This window comes from Aspergillus fischeri, genomic scaffold (genome assembly GCF_000149645.3).
Source record: "Aspergillus fischeri NRRL 181 1099437636247 genomic scaffold, whole genome shotgun sequence".
NCBI classification, from domain to species: Eukaryota; Fungi; Ascomycota; class Eurotiomycetes; order Eurotiales; family Aspergillaceae; genus Aspergillus; species Aspergillus fischeri.
In genome coordinates, this window is record NW_001509772.1 from 812,784 (window position 1) to 828,033 (window position 15,250).

At 49.1% G+C, this 15,250-nt stretch overlaps 5 protein-coding genes across 5 annotated transcripts, besides 1 other annotated feature; 2 read left to right on the forward strand and 3 right to left on the reverse strand.

Annotated features, from left to right (window-relative positions):
- Positions 1-472: 472 nt before the first annotated feature.
- NFIA_035330 (ER lumen protein-retaining receptor) lies at positions 473-1,306 on the reverse strand (the record flags this gene model as incomplete). The annotated part of the gene is made up of 1 exon (XM_001265861.1): positions 473-1,306. One exon carries the CDS (start codon positions 1,304-1,306, stop codon positions 473-475), a length of 834 nt encoding a protein of 277 aa, XP_001265862.1.
- Positions 1,307-5,214: 3,908 nt separating this feature from the next.
- Positions 5,215-6,213, forward strand: NFIA_035340 (SANT/Myb-like DNA-binding domain-containing protein; the record flags this gene model as incomplete). The annotated part of the gene is made up of 6 exons (XM_001265862.1): positions 5,215-5,219; positions 5,402-5,765; positions 5,840-5,887; positions 5,943-5,975; positions 6,026-6,109; positions 6,172-6,213. The coding sequence occupies 6 exons, from the start codon at positions 5,215-5,217 to the stop codon at positions 6,211-6,213; spliced, it is 576 nt and encodes a 191-aa protein (XP_001265863.1).
- Positions 6,214-7,538: 1,325 nt separating this feature from the next.
- Positions 7,539-9,406, forward strand: NFIA_035350 (purine-cytosine permease family protein; the record flags this gene model as incomplete). The annotated part of the gene is made up of 6 exons (XM_001265863.1): positions 7,539-7,997; positions 8,060-8,213; positions 8,265-8,337; positions 8,387-8,500; positions 8,566-9,271; positions 9,323-9,406. 6 exons carry the CDS (start codon positions 7,539-7,541, stop codon positions 9,404-9,406), a joined length of 1,590 nt encoding a protein of 529 aa, XP_001265864.1.
- Positions 9,407-10,182: 776 nt separating this feature from the next.
- cox5b (cytochrome c oxidase subunit IV) lies at positions 10,183-11,383 on the reverse strand (the record flags this gene model as incomplete). Its single annotated transcript, XM_001265864.1, has 6 exons — positions 10,183-10,265; positions 10,349-10,439; positions 10,517-10,617; positions 10,703-10,861; positions 11,095-11,145; positions 11,293-11,383. 6 exons carry the CDS (start codon positions 11,381-11,383, stop codon positions 10,183-10,185), a joined length of 576 nt encoding a protein of 191 aa, XP_001265865.1.
- Positions 11,384-11,883: 500 nt separating this feature from the next.
- Positions 11,884-12,993, reverse strand: NFIA_035370 (SANT/Myb-like DNA-binding domain-containing protein; the record flags this gene model as incomplete). The annotated part of the gene is made up of 2 exons (XM_001265865.1): positions 11,884-12,003; positions 12,079-12,993. The coding sequence occupies 2 exons, from the start codon at positions 12,991-12,993 to the stop codon at positions 11,884-11,886; spliced, it is 1,035 nt and encodes a 344-aa protein (XP_001265866.1).
- Positions 12,453-12,523: a microsatellite.
- Positions 12,994-15,250: the final 2,257 nt, after the last annotated feature.

A 15,250-nucleotide genomic window follows, 5' to 3' on the forward strand; every position in this document is an offset into this window, starting at 1 on the left:
GAGAAGCATTGGATCCTTGTCAAGTATCACTCATGCATTGTCTATTTGCATCTTGGACGGATAGATCTTTCCGTGGCTATGCCCTGGCGCAGCAATGGCTCAGAATGACTCTGAAACACTGGGCTCTGTCTGGCTTTTGTTTCAGGTTCCACTAAAAGATTAAATCATCAGCTTAGTCGGGCGGATCCTTACCTTACCATGGATCTCCGCACTACTTTAAATTGATGATCCAGTCAAAAGATCCGTATGATTCTCATGATCTCATCATATCCTAAAAGAAGATAAGGCTAACTGCCCGTTATCAAAAATAGCATTGATTGATGATTGCGCCTTGAGCCATTATCCTAATAACCCCCCAAAACATTGCCAGAATCACTAACTGAATCACTCCAAAGCCAAAGAGACACTGGGACAAGGGAGATCAATCCACTTGCTCCGGGGTTTCTATAAGTATCGCCATCGACAGCGATTATTAGTCACGATTGGACGTGACCGATGCGTGATGCAATGGGCTCTGCCCATCAGTTTGGTCATCCAGACTGTCATCCTCATCCTCCAGGAATCCCTCCAAGCCTTCGTTATCCGCATCCCCGGGCTTGCGCCGGGTGTGCTCGTCCAAGGTATCGTCCGCTGAAATGGAAATGCCGCGAGCACCCCAGCGGTTGTTGCTAGGCCTATCACCACCATCTCCCCTCTCCCCTTCCATTCCTTCTCCGGTAAGGTTCTGCTCCTCGTCCAGACTTTCTCGTCGCCGTCTGATATTGAACACCTTGTTAACTATCCAACTTTTGCTATAATCTTCCGAATCGACCACACCACCATTTCGAAGCTTGACGCGCTGACGAGAATAGTAGACCCAAGCGAAATCAACGTAGAAAGCAGTTTGAACGATACCAAAGATCATAGCGATTGGATCCCAGTGTTTCTCGGGACCGAACCCTCTCACAAACCAGTTCAGTATGTAGAACGCGCGGTAAGAGCCCAGAGCGAGGAGATAGTATGAGTCGATGACCGTAGGAACGGTAGTCTGGCGGAGTAGAAGGAGCTGGGGAAGCACGCATACGGATTCTAGGATGATGGAGAAGGACCACATTGTCTGCATAATACTTCCAATTAGCACTGGGGCAACAAGATCTCTGTGTGCACGGCATGCTAGACCAACCTCGGTGAACCAGTGGCTTTTGAAGAATTCTTTATCGTCGAAAATTGGAGTCACAATCGGCGCTAGGACAAGCGAGAGCACGACAGAACCGAGAGCCATCTTCCATGCCCTCTCTCTCTCACGCGTCCGCGGGTAGACCTTCATCATCAAAAAAATGATATAAAAAGAAGACAATATATAGAAAAACTTGAAGAAAACGAGGTAGAAGCTTCTCCAACCGCTCCCTCGGAACAGATCAAGGTAGCGTGTGACAAACACAGCAGCATAAAGTATCTGTGTGAGTAGCGAGACACCTGATATTCAGAATCGAAGAGTCAGTTGCACGTTCCTATCCCTATGGCGAGGGGCGGGAGTGTCTGTACATACCTTCCGCACTTTTGTTCCGATGGATGGCCCACATCAAGATGCATTTCGACGATATGTGAGACAGATCGCCTAACAGGCGAAAGACGTTCATACTCATCTTGGTTTATTCTTCGAATATTTGAGGGAGAACGCTGAAAGACAGTCTGGAGAGTCACCGGCGCAACTACCATCGACAACGTTCAATGGATCCAAGCAGGCACTCAGGTGATCTCGTTACTGAAGCTTGGTTTGTGGTGAAGACAACTTTAGGAGCTTGGGGTGTGTTGCGACTCCTCACGGGGGGCCAAGATAAGACTACCTTGTTGCGGCGGTAGCTCAACGTGTTAGGCACCGCGATGACAATTGGAATTGTCGTCAGGTGGTATTGGCGAGGAAAGAAAGAAGACTTGTATACTCAAGGGAGATAATCACTTAAAAACAATCAAATGCTGATAGTGCATGGTGACACTGATGAAACAGAAGCAGAGGTCGAGGTACGTAACGAGTGGTAGCAGTCGTGATCTGTTATCTCAGCTTCTCCTCAGTGATCCACCGCCCATCTGGCTTTACCAAATATGGTCTTAGAACACGGGGCCGCGTTGTCCATCACGTGAGTAGCTCCGGATGACGTGACTGACGTCGACTCTTAGCTCTTGGTCCAGCCACTCCAGCTGTCTGCGAACATGAAAGTAGCACTTCGATGGCACTAAACGGACAGATCTCCTTCCTAGGATGGGTTAAGATAGTTTCGCGAGCCAGCTTATCCTTTTTGCTCTCCGTGTCCTTGCTATATTCTCAAATACCAAGCATCTGAGATTCGCTGACTCGACAGCGCTAGGCGATCGTTCATTCGTGCTGATGAGACGGGACCGTTGCGTCGCTCTTGAAGGTGCTGTCAGCTTCACCAGCTTGGTGGTCTGAAGCTCATACCTTCTACTGGACACTTTGGCGGTATGCTTATTAAAGATCGAATAAGCATAACTTTGTGCAATAAAATTAGAACAGACTCTGATGCTACTGGATGTTTGCCACTGGTAACCAGGTTAGCGAATGCTTTTTGATGGGCTTGCCGTATATATCTGGGTCTCTTTTCATTCTGCGCTAAGCACAGTCACCAAGTGCTTGATTGAAAAGAATGCCGGTGCTTCGCAATTCAGCTCGACATGCCTTTCGATTTTGCAGGTCAATCGCTTACGATGTTACCCTGAAGAAGAGACATTTTGTATGGAGTTCCAACAACTCGGTCATCGACAGGAAGAGAAATATGAGTGCTTACCTTATGTGGATCTCAATTTATTGAGATAATGCTTATCTGGGTGATCACTAACTCAAACCACTGTACTATCTTAAGCTCTTTAACCCTGAACCATTTGAGGTATCTTAGTTTATACTAGATAGTTGTTACATGTTCGACAGTAACTCTGTCATACTGGCAGGTTACCAGTGAGGATCAGCACAATGTTGGAAGAATCACCACATCAGATCTCGCCTTCTTCTGTCAAGGCGGTAGTACGTCTATATCACTGGTCAACTCACTGACGTACGTGATTATGCAACATATACCGACACAGCAGGCAGTTCTGTCCTCAGCGGACAAGCTTCGTATTGTCTGACTGGTTGGATTCTGCCTGAGTGAGGCCTTCAGCTTACCCCGCACTTGTCTGGAGCATTGACGCTCGGTGTACAGGGCTGGACTGTGATTACCTTGGGTACGGTACAGAGGAGAAGGTATTGCAATACATACAATTACACAAATAGACGTGAGCATCTCTGGATTTCTGAGGTCGTACTCCGTGCCACGCGGTCGCTTCTGGGAGGCTTCAGAACAGTACTAGATATACAAAGTTCTCCGGAGTTCCTGGCGTCGGTTTGGTTTCAGATTATTGTCAGACACGAGAGATCCTCGGTAAAGTAGCTGGGCCATATTACTAGGTACTGGCCCCCCAGTTGTCCTCATTCTGCTGCCGCCTCTCTTACTAGTAGTTTACAGGATCGCAACGCGCACAGGACAAATCCCGCCACCTCCCCTCCTCTTTGTCTTGGCTTCTTCGTTGCCTACCATCTAAGTGGTTGCTACCCTAGGGATGATCAAGCTGGCCTTGTTGTTGTGATTGACCTTGATTCTGCAAAGAGTAGAAATCGCACTATGAATGAGGTTACAGAGGCTATGGAGGAAGGATCAGTATTTCTATAAAAGTATCAACTTATCTACTGGAACAAAGCACGAAGTCGTCAACCGTGCTTTGGACATGTTGGAGAACCCACATACCCTGCAGTTATAAATGTGGCTTGCTGTATGAAGCACAGTACCAGATCCTGCTTACCTTCTCACATGGTACGAGAGTCTGTCCCAGGTTTGAGTCGTCACAATAGGAACGGAAATGCTCTCTTAAGGGATGCAGGCAATCACAAGTGATGGTCTCTTCTCTCATGAGAATAATCTCTATCACCATCTGATGTTCATTGGTTAGCACTGTCCAAAGACAGAGGGCAACAAAGCAAGTGAGTGGATTCGGACTGAGCGGGAATGAATGAAGAATGAATGGAGGATGGTTCTCGATGGCTCCCCTGGTCTTTTCTATCACAGTCTTTCTTCAACCCTCCGCGGAAATTTAGCCAGAGGTACCTATCATCTCTTACCTATCATCGATAAATTGTAGTGATTTATCCGCAGCGTACTGATGAGTCGATATATAAGTATGACAGTGAATATGCATCAAGTACCAAGTACTTTTGAGATGTATGTAATGTTGCTAGTTGACGTACTTTACCTACCTGGCTCTAGGTACTGTAGCTCAAAGGTACTTTTAGATTAGTTGACGGTTACTGGATCTGGCGTCCAGCATTGTTACAGAGCAGGATGAACTGCTGGTTCTTACTGCTCCCTTCCCATCATTATTATTAGTTCCTTTTTCTGTTTCCCTTTCCCTCCCTTCTCCCCTATTTGTTTATCGATCACTTCGTCAGCCTACCTCTACTCCTCCTCCCACTGCTGCTTCTTCAACCTCCGAATGTAACTTGTCTCTGCTACTGACAACTATTACCATTACCCACTCTTCAGCTCGGGTCAATTACTTCTGATGTTTCCCCTCGTTTACTCTTCTTGAAGATAAAGATACCAATAAAATGAACTCTGACGATCAGTAAGCCTCACTCTGATCTCACACTCCTCTCCGTTCCCTCTTGTATCTCCACCGGGTCCTGACAAAGAGTGTCTTATCATCATCGACTCCAGTCAACAACATCGAGTCAGTCCGTACTATTTTCAGCCAATGTATCCAAAGATGCTAGAGAACTACTCCTGTGATTGTGCCTAAACCTGTTTATACATCCCTCTCTCTTTCCCTTCCCTCGCCTACTCTCCCCTCCGAACTCTCACTTTCCTACCGACTCCATCCCAGCACTCTCTTTTTTTTGTCTTATTCGCATACATACAGTACATGCATGCATGCATGTATCACCCTCCGGTCGCTCCTTTCTGCCCTTCGCTCATTTTCCCTCCTTCCTTTTCTGCGGCGCTACCGCCACACTGTGGGATGCGCCCGTGTCATCACCGCGTCTAGTGTAACAAAAAGAGCCCACTTCCCTAGACTTGACCGGCCAATCTACACAAACTCCTGTCAGTAGCAGATGTGCTAATCTCCTAAGCATGTGTATTGACAGATGAATCGTCGCAGCGTGACTGGGACAGCGGCGTATCTTCCAACATGTCGTAAGTGACCTTTTTCTTGTCCTGCGCCGCAGCTGAAGACCTTCTTTCCCTTTCCATGTACATGGGACATACATGTGCATGTCATAAGCGTGTTTCTCTTGGTACGCTTCCCGCTCATGGCGGGAACAGGAGCACGTCTCACTTACTAACCTTGAATCTCTCTTCATTCTCTATTTGACCAGGTCGCCTCCAACATCCAAGCGCATCAAGACATCTGTCTCCACCGGCGTACCACCTCAACTCCTAACACAGCAACAAATCAATCCTTTCCAGAGAGTCCCTGCTTACGAGGGCATTCCTATACCTCCTGCTCAGGTGGCGCCTCAGAATTCCCGCAAACGCCGGGCTTCACCCCAGTCAAGTGCCGCAGCAGCCATGGCTGCACCAGTCACTTCTGCTTCGGCAGATGCAACACAGACCCCCCAAAGTGCCCCAGAAGCGGCCCCAAAGAAGAAAGGACGGACCAATACGCCCTGGACGGCGGAGGAAGAACAAAGACTCAAGACAATGCGCGACGCGGGTCGCAGCTGGAGCGAGATTGCCAAGGTTCGTCTCGATGGTCCACCTTATATTGATAGAACTTGCTTCGTTGATTGTTTGCTCCTTTGCGAACCCTACAGACCTTTCCCACCCGAACTGAGGGGAGTGTGAAAAAGCACTGGTACAAGGTCGGGCGTGTTCTCACTGCCATGAGCTCAGACATATTACTCACATCGGTCACAGGATATGCATTATGCTGAGTTCGCGGAAGAAGAGGTACTGCCTGACTGATTATTGCATGATCTTTGCGCGTTGACACCATTTAGTCTGTTGCCCTACGGGAGGCAATAAAAGAATACGAGGCCAACAAGTGGAAGGTCATCGGACAGAAGGTTGGAAAGCCCGCCAAAGTTAGTTACCTGTTCCCCAAACTTGCGTGGTGTTCGACTCCTAAATCATTGTGTATAAACAGGCATGCGAGCAATATGCGAAGGAGCATTTCAAGAATCTTTGATTGTGATGTGACATTCAACGACGTGACGATTTTCATGCAGGGTAATGATGCAACGCTCTATATATTGAAGTAGGAGCTTCTCGGTGGGCACAGAGCGCACGACACGGTAAGAAGGTTTAGGAACGGCACAGGTTCATGGAGTTCGTCATTTTTCATTTATCCAGTCTATGTTCTTTCGTTTCGTTGGGTTTCCTTTCGGCCGTGCTCTTCTACTGTCACTATATGCCCTTGACTTCACTTGTTCATTTTCGAATATATGCATTTCTCTACCAAGTTGATGCATGTGCTAGAATCAATGTGATTGCTTAAAAACATCCCGAGCCACACGGGCCTATGGAGCCGTCCCTGTTTCAGTCCCCTTTGCTTAACAATATTATCATACTTAGCGATACCAAGACGATAATGTACATCGTAGGGCTTGGATGGCCCAAGCCCTCCGAGGGCTGATCGTTGAGGGTCCCGCGACAAAAGAGATAGAGACGACAACTACCTGTCGCCATTATCCGATACTTAATCTGTTATTTATCTTGTACCTTCAAATTTCGACCCATAGTCCCATTGAGGGTGATTTTCGCCAAGGCGCGAAGGGCGGAGACCAGAAAAGAACGTTTTTTGACGTTGAAAAAAGTTTCCCGCGGCGGGAAAAAAATTACTTGGGAGAAACCTTCCTTGGATCCCCGCTCGTTTCTTTGACTCTCTTCTGTTCATTTCTTTTCTTTCTCCTCTTCATCATACTCGTGGTACTCATCCTTGCGTCGATCGAATTTTGTCAGAGAGGGAAGAGGCTTGCGCCCATTGGCATATCGATCGAGTTCCCCACGTATTACTCAGTACGTAGTTCGTTCTCTCCATCAAAGTGTGGAGACAATCCTTCGTCGGAGCAAAACTCGCTGACTCAAAAGATCCTCCTTCCCTCTATTACCAAGTCATCGAGTATCACACCGGTTCAATATCCATTGGGCCCCGAACCAACGTTCCAGTACATCTCTCCTGTCTTCTTAAATCTGCAACAGATAGCTTTCAAGCCTATCATGAAGACGAGTAGCCTGGTTTTGTCTATCGATCAAGGTATCTAGATAATCTGCCCGCATGAAGACCGGTGTTCGGCTTCAGTGTTGCGTTTCACATATCATCTGGTGGTCATTGTCGCTAGTCGCATCGTCAGATTATCGCCAATGGTTCCTGGGTACATGTGGCGTCGCTGTTGTCGTTCTGAGATTATACGGTTGAACTTGATCTGGATAATTCCAGCGAAAGGACTCATGCGCGCTCTTTCAGCTTCTAGCCCTTTCAATGGTATCTGAAGACTAACTCAGAGTAACAGCATGTCGTCTGAAATCGCAAATCCCTCGCTAGGGATGCACTCCGAAAAGGAGCCTTCGGGCTTCCGTTCCGAGGAGCAACCGACTCCTCATCCTCACAAGAAGGGTGAAACCCATAGCGAGAGCCCCAGTGGCCGCGTTATCCCGTCTCGCGTGGGCATGTACCTTAGGAGATTCGAGCAACAGCTCGTCGAGTATAACTTCGAGGCTCGCGGAATCGAACGAGTGCATGAGGGTGAACGCATGAAAAAGCTCTCCTGGGTTTCCTACACCCAGGCGTTCCTGCTCTGGGTCTCGATCAATCTGGCAGCAAACAACATAACTCTGGGGATGTTGGGTCCTGTTGTTTATGGGCTCAGCTTTCTTGATTCGGCGTTGTGTGCTGTTCTGGGTGCATTGCTTGGTTCCGTTGTGTCGTCGTGGATGGCTACTCGAGGACCTATCTCTGGAATCCGCACCATGGTATGTTCTCTTCTCGCTTAAGGGGTTTGCGCGATAAGCAGCTTTCTCTGACAGTTATGCAGGCTTTCGGCCGTTATGCAATGGGATGGTGGCCCAGCAAGATCGTAGTGATTTTGAACTTGATCCAGATGCTCGGGTATTGCCTCATTGACTGCGTAGTTGGAGGCCAGATCTTGTCCGCTGTCTCACCAAATGGGAATCTGTCAGTTGCCGTTGGTGAGTAACTTGTCACTTATTAATGCTTGTCCTTGAATTAACGAGACGAAGGTATCGTGATTATAGCTCTGATAAGTTGGGTCGTTGCCACCTTTGGCATTGATGCCTTCCATTACTATGAGCGGTATGTAGAGCTTGAAAAAGTTGTACAGACAAAGATTGAACGTATCCAGCTACGCCTTCCTTCCTCAGTTGATTGTCGTCTGCATCTTGTTCGGCGTCTCCTCCTCGAAATATGACCTGTCGACGCCATCGATGGGAGATGCTCGCACAATCATTGGGAACCGGTAAGTTTCAGAGTCCTTGTTTATATATGGCGAATAGACTTTGTTCGCGCGTCTGACACCATCAGGCTATCGTTTTTTTCGATTTGCGTGAGTGCCGCCATCACCTATGCTCCCCTGGCGGCAGACTTTTTCGTCTACTATCCAGAAGGAACCTCCAAGTTGGCCATCTTCTCCCTATCCTTGTCCGGCCTGATGGTCTCCTTCACCCTGGCCTTCCTCGCCGGTATTGGGCTCGCCTCCGGTATACCGTCCCACCTAGAATACAGCGCGGCATACGCAAAGGGTGCAGGCGCCCTCATCGTCGAAGGATTCGGCCCTCTGCACGGATTCGGCAAGTTCTGCTCCGTAGTTGTCGCCCTCGGCTTGATCGCCAACACCGTTGCGCCGACATACTCTGCCGGTGTCGACTTCCAAATCCTTGGCCGGTACGCGGAGAAGGTCCCTCGCGCTATCTGGAACACCATTGGCGTAGTCATCTACATCGTCTGCGCGCTGGCAGGGCGGAGCCACTTATCCGAGATCTTCACCAACTTCCTGGCGCTTATGGGATACTGGGTCGCGATCTGGATCGCCATCATTCTCGAAGAGCGGTTCATCTTCCGCTTGCGCAGCGGATACAACTGGTACGCCTGGAACGATCCGTCCAAGTTGCCCGTGGGCATTGCAGCCTTCATTGCATTCCTGGTGGGCTGGGCCGGTGCAGTCCTCTGCATGGCGCAGCTGTGGTACATTGGACCGCTTGCCAAGTCGGTCGGGGAATATGGTGCAGATGTAAGTGTTATCATCGTTCTCTTGCCAGTAATCCCTCCTGACTTTCTGTAGATGGGCAACTATGTGGGATTCACATGGGCCGGCCTCGTCTACCCTCCCCTACGGTACATTGAACTCCGCTGGCTCAAACGGTGAGTCTTCCGGTAACCGAGTACTTGAGCTACGACAAAAAGTTGTCACGGCCGAAGAAATAGACATATACGACTTTTAGAAGAGTAAAGGCCCAGAAGAAGGTTTCATCGCGAGAATAATATCGAAAAGTTCGTTGTTGGATTTCTAAGGCATATACGCCTATTCCATAGCAATAATGCCATTGATGAGTTTTGGTTATCGATTCGTTCCGTCACTGAAACCTGTACCTATTAAATTGCTGATGCCTAACTCACGTCGATCGCGCACTTAACTGGCATTTGCCAGTCAAAGACCTAGCCACAAACGAAGGCACGGGGTCTCGGTCTACTTCCGGTTCCCCGGTATTCCCGTAGATCAGGCCATACTCCTTAATCCGTACTAGGCCATGTCATGCCATCCAGCCGTGGTTGCATGTCAGCATGTGTCACATCCTTCTCAAATCTTGCATAGACTTGGCGGTTTGACAAAGTCTGTCATGGAAGACAATCTACAGTAAAGCAGTAGAGCCAGGAAGAAGAGAAATCGACACTAAACAAACACTAATTGCGCTCCTTTCAATCAACTTCGACTATATTCTACAAAAAAAAAATCACAGGGAGGGTCAACAGTGAAGCCACAACCGCCTTAGACGCGTGACAAAGAAACGGTCAAAAAGGCCCGAGGTGGGAATACTAGCTATTTTGACGTTTGCTGTTTATCGTCCGTTCTTTTCTCCTAAATCTTTTTCCGTGGAGCAAGAGGCCAAAGGACAGTCGCACAATATTCGTAGCATGGAATATTTACCGGTACCAGTACTCAGGCTTGACGTAGTCGGCGAAGGTCTTGGGTTCCTCGTGAGGGGGGTGGTGGCTGTGATGCTCGTCTGTGAATGGATATGTAAGAAGCCGAAAAACAACTGAGAAGAGGAAGGCAAGCAGCGATACGAGACAAGTGAAGGGAACTTACGAGCATGGGGGTCCTCCTCAGGTCCAACATACTCCAGCTTGACGACATTACCACACTCGCCGCAGCGCTCGATAGGACGATCACGAGATACCTACGGTGAGAGAAAAGATATGTTTTAGCCATCTGCGCAATTTGGGGGCACAGAGCCACAAAGCGTGCAATACTTACCGTCAGCCAGACAGTGTGGTGAGAGTCTGCGGGGTATCCAGTGCAACCGGCGTACTGCTCGTCACCAGCGCTCTTGACAATGATGGGGTTGTCAAGGGTTCCTAATGACGCAAGCTTCGTTAGCCTCGATTCAAACGCGCGACACGCTGCTCCCACGCCTCATTTCATGCAAGGAGATCCGCATACCCTTTCTGGAAGCATCGAGGGGTCTCATGTCGAAGATGTCAATGCCCTGCATCTTTCCGATAAGTTCCAGACGCTCAAGACCGGTGGCCTGCTCAACGTCCGTGGGGACGGTACCGGGTTTAGCACCCGGAGGAATGAGGTCCTCTTCACTCTTGATATCTGCAAAGTAATCATAAAGGTCAGCACAATGCCTTATTCACAGTGGGTGTTGTAGCCGAGGGAAAGTCAACGGGATCCAGCATGACGAAAATGCAAGGACGAGACCAAGAACGAGTCCAGTGGCACATTGCATAGCACAAATAGGTAGCTCTCGACAGAGACACTGATTGATATTCTTCGGCGTTCTCGTAATGTTGCATGATAGGAGACCGGACGATCGTCTTATCACCAACCTTCAAAGGGAAGAATCTTGCCCTCCTTCTTCACCTCATATTTCTTTTGGCCTAAAGCATGAAAGTCCAATGTTAGCCAGAATACCATACAGAGATTGTTGACAAAGTTATCCATTGCCTTGTGCAGACTCAATTGGGCCACGCAAGGGACAATGGTGTCATAGAGGTGGTGCTGGCCATTTATGTGGGTTCACGTACAGCGGACGATGGAAGAGGAAAAAGGACGAGCAGCAATGGCTCTAACAGGGGCGCGCCTTGCAAGGGCGAAAGCTGTGCGTTGGAGGAACATTGTCCTGGGCAATTGATGGTATCGCGGCTGGACGAGGGGAGGGAGAAGGGTTGGTGGAGAGGGAGTTTGGAGGTTCGAGGTGAGTTTGAAGCCGTTTCGGCCCGCTGACGACTGGAGCACCTGACTGAGAGCCGCCCAAACTCCCGAGTCGTGCGCTGCGTCTTACTCAGCAGACCCGACTGATTGGCTGCGGAGCTTCTACGGTACACCACTAATACCAGTATAGCATTCCCTTCCCGTTCCGGTAGTCTATTCAGGGCTTAGGGTTAAATAATTGCTCCATCGATGACGCCTTTGGTCCAAAAGACTGTTCTAATCCCTATAATACAGATATATACACAATGTTGTATAAGCATCTTTCCATAGCCAGCCATGGCTTCTCTCCGTTCACCCGTCACATAAGGGAAAAAGAGAAATTCGAGAAAGAAGAAGTAGGAAATCCCACGCATCACTGACCATCCCCGTCTTCGTGTATCCCATGATATCCATCAAAACATTTGTCACAGCTGAGACGCCTTTTCCCGACAAGCTGCTGGAGTAAAGCCATTGCCAACCTTCCCTGCGACTATTCGCCATCGATCATTCTCGTACTCTTGTATCGCACGCTGTAGTCGTTGAACCTAGACAGGCATCAGTTAGTACGTCAATGGTTCCTTTGGTAAGTTGAATGAACGCTCCCATAAAGTAATACTTACCATCTCATCGGTCCATGTCACATCCTTGGCCTTCAGCTTGGTACAATAGCGAACTTGCAGCGTGCCACTCGTTCGACCAGGAAAGAAATCGGCAATTTGCTTCCACGTCAGGTTCTTGTTCTCTTTCAACTCAACTAGTAAGGCGTCCTCCTCTTGCGTAAATTTAAGTTTCGGGCCTCGTGGCCTGGGAGCCGGATCAGGCATGCCTGGTTGGCCTACTACACTTGGTAGACCAGAAGGTATAGGAGATGTTTCCACATTCATGCCATGCCGCTCTGCAGAGTGAAGCGATGCCTGCGGGGGTAGACGATGGTGGTGATGTTGTTGGGGCAGCGCCATCGACTCAGGTGGCCCGAATCCATGGCTCGGCATCGGTTGATGATGGTGGTGGTGATGGTGTTGTTGTGGCAGTTGCTGCTGCTGTTGTTGGTGTGCTTGTTGCTGTGAAGAATCGCCTTGGACAGAAAAGAGCATCCCTGGGGATTGTGCCGTCTCTGTAGATGCCTGCGTGGAAAGCGCTGACAAGCGCGGGCGAACTCCATGGCCCCCGTAGTCACCCTCGCCTTCCGCCTCGGAATGGGGTCGCTTCTTGCCGCGTTGAACTGGTGGGATCTCGAAGTTGGTAGGGGTGTACTGCATCGGAAGCTGTCTAGGGAGCATGTGCGCTGGTGTGAGAACAACGGACTGGGAGATGTCAGGATTTGCTGCTGGGAGAACGGTCGTGCTTGCATGATGTTGCTCGTATGCCGTGCTGTGTGGGCTCCCCTGCGGGAACGGAGGGTTGGCCTCTTTATGACGTTGAAGATGCGAATGCTGCGTTTGGTAGGCGAGTGCGTTCTCATGCCCCTCCGGTTTAGCATGTTGGGCATAATCAAGAGCATAATCTCGGTACGGATCCGCCAGCGTCACAGACATACATCGGCTCTGCTAGGGCTCCGAAGCCCCGGCAGGCTATTCGATCTTTTGTAAAAGCTTCGAACGAGATCTGACTGTATAGAAGATGATCGGTGACTGGGTATTGCGACAAGGGGAAACGCTTCGTTGATGTCAGAGATTGCGATGCGAACGTTAGCGAATGCGAGGAGCTGCGACACGAGATGATTCTGCCATGCACAACGACAGCGAGACTCTCGAGTAAACCAGTCCCACCCTGGCTGGTCGCCAGCGATGTGGTACGCGTTAATACGCGTTGATACGCGCTGACTGTCCCACTGGTCAATATGATGGAATATATCCAGATGATGATGAGCTGGGGGCGCAAATAGAAGCGTGTGATGCATCTCAAGTCGAGAAATGTCCAGGGGCAGGAAGGGCCATTTCGGCCTTCTGTATCTGATGAAGGTCCAGGCTATAGCTTACTTGGAGTGAACTTGGCAAATGGAAACAGCTTCCTCTTACCAGGGTACGTTGGCCAGTTGGGTCTCTGAAATGGAATGTTTTAAACTCAGTCGTCAACGCACTGGTTGCGATGGGTCAGCTTGACCGGATCGAGGCAACGGACAGCTCAGACACAGAGCTCAATTGGCATCAGGGGAGATTAGATGTGGAAATGGAATTTTCGAGGGCCTCCTTGTCGTTACTGAAGGTGCAAGGACACGGAGATGAAGAAGAGAAAAAGGAAATTACAAAGACCGAGACAGGCTCAGATAAATCTCTCATAAGGCGCACACCCTGTTCGGTAATAGGCCGCAGTCTCTTTATGCCGGCCAACAATGCAGAGTAATGGATGCGAAGACACAAGAAAAGTTCTAGAATGAAAAGGGTAATCAAATGGTAGAAGAGAGGCGGAGTTCATACATCACAGAATCGGCACAAGGCAAGAAAATCGCCCATTCGATGGATCTGCGTCTCCAGTCAAGCTTACCTAGCTGCAGATGGGACCTAAAGCATACAATGACGACTGTACTCGAAAAAGGTAATTTAAGACTCTGTGAGGTTATTTGCTCCTTGCCAGGCTGCCCGATGACTGCCACAGTATAGCAGGTTCAGGAAAGGTCAAGAAGGCGGGAAGCAAACCGACATCAACAACTAAGCTTGAAACACTGCGCTAGACAAAGAGAGTCTCAGAGTCTCATTTTTATCTTCTCTGTCACCATGCATGTATGTCTACAGGACCAAACAGGAGCGGAGACAGTCAAGCCCACTTATACCAGGGCTGGGCTAGGATAAACTAATGCTCACCTATTGGATACGAAAGATGATGAGCAGGATGCTGGACGTCGGGTTAAAGGGATTCGCTTTAGATACCAACATGTCGTAGACTGGTTAGGCTGAAATAGCCAACGCCCCTGGTTGACCGTCGAGACAAGACAGGGTGGTACTTTGTGTGGCAGAGACTCCACCCAAAGACAGGCCAATCAATGAGAAAGGCGCTGAGCGCATAGGAGCAACCGGCGAAATTCCCACGAGGTAAGATGGGGGGTTGACAAGAGTATCAGGACTACTAGCGCAAGGATGCTAGCTAGCTCATGGCTGGTGTTTGGTGGGCCGTGGCCCTGCCAGGCAGTTCCAGCCTAGCGTTCTGACTCGAGTATAAGAGAACGATCCCGGTCTATAAATCCTGTAGGTCTCAAAAAATGGTGTGGGACCTCGGGGTAATGTCACGAAATCAAGCTGCGAATGCCAGGCTCCGAATCTGTGAGAGAGTAAGAGGTAATGCTGTCAAGCAGGAGATGTAGTATCTCACGCAGGCTAGTGTTTGTGACCTGAAAATGTACCCACCCAAAGGTCCCTTTGTTTTATTTTCGTCGAAAGTTTCCCTGCTTCTCTTTGGATGGATTTTCCTTTTTCTTTCCTTTTTTCTTTTTCGCCAAAACGGTTGTCAGAAACTAACAACGGGATACCCGAGTCCCCTGCAGCATAAGTTCGAGACCGTCAAAGGACTGTCGTGGGAGCTTCTCCGAGTTTATTCTGCTGAGTTTCTTAGAAATCAGAAAATACCACTTGAATGAGAAGGGTAAGCCCTCCCCGACTAACAGTCGGATTTCTATTGCCTAGTTTCCGAGAAGGCTTGTGGTCCGTGTACGTTCGTTGACTTGTGAGTTGTGACTCGTCGAGGGGACGTCAACCGTCGTTCTCATGAGCTTTATCTTAATCCGTGGAGATCGCCATCAACGTGGTGTGTTTAACGGACAATCCGTATGCGAAGTAAGCTAGACCTGTCAGTTGATTA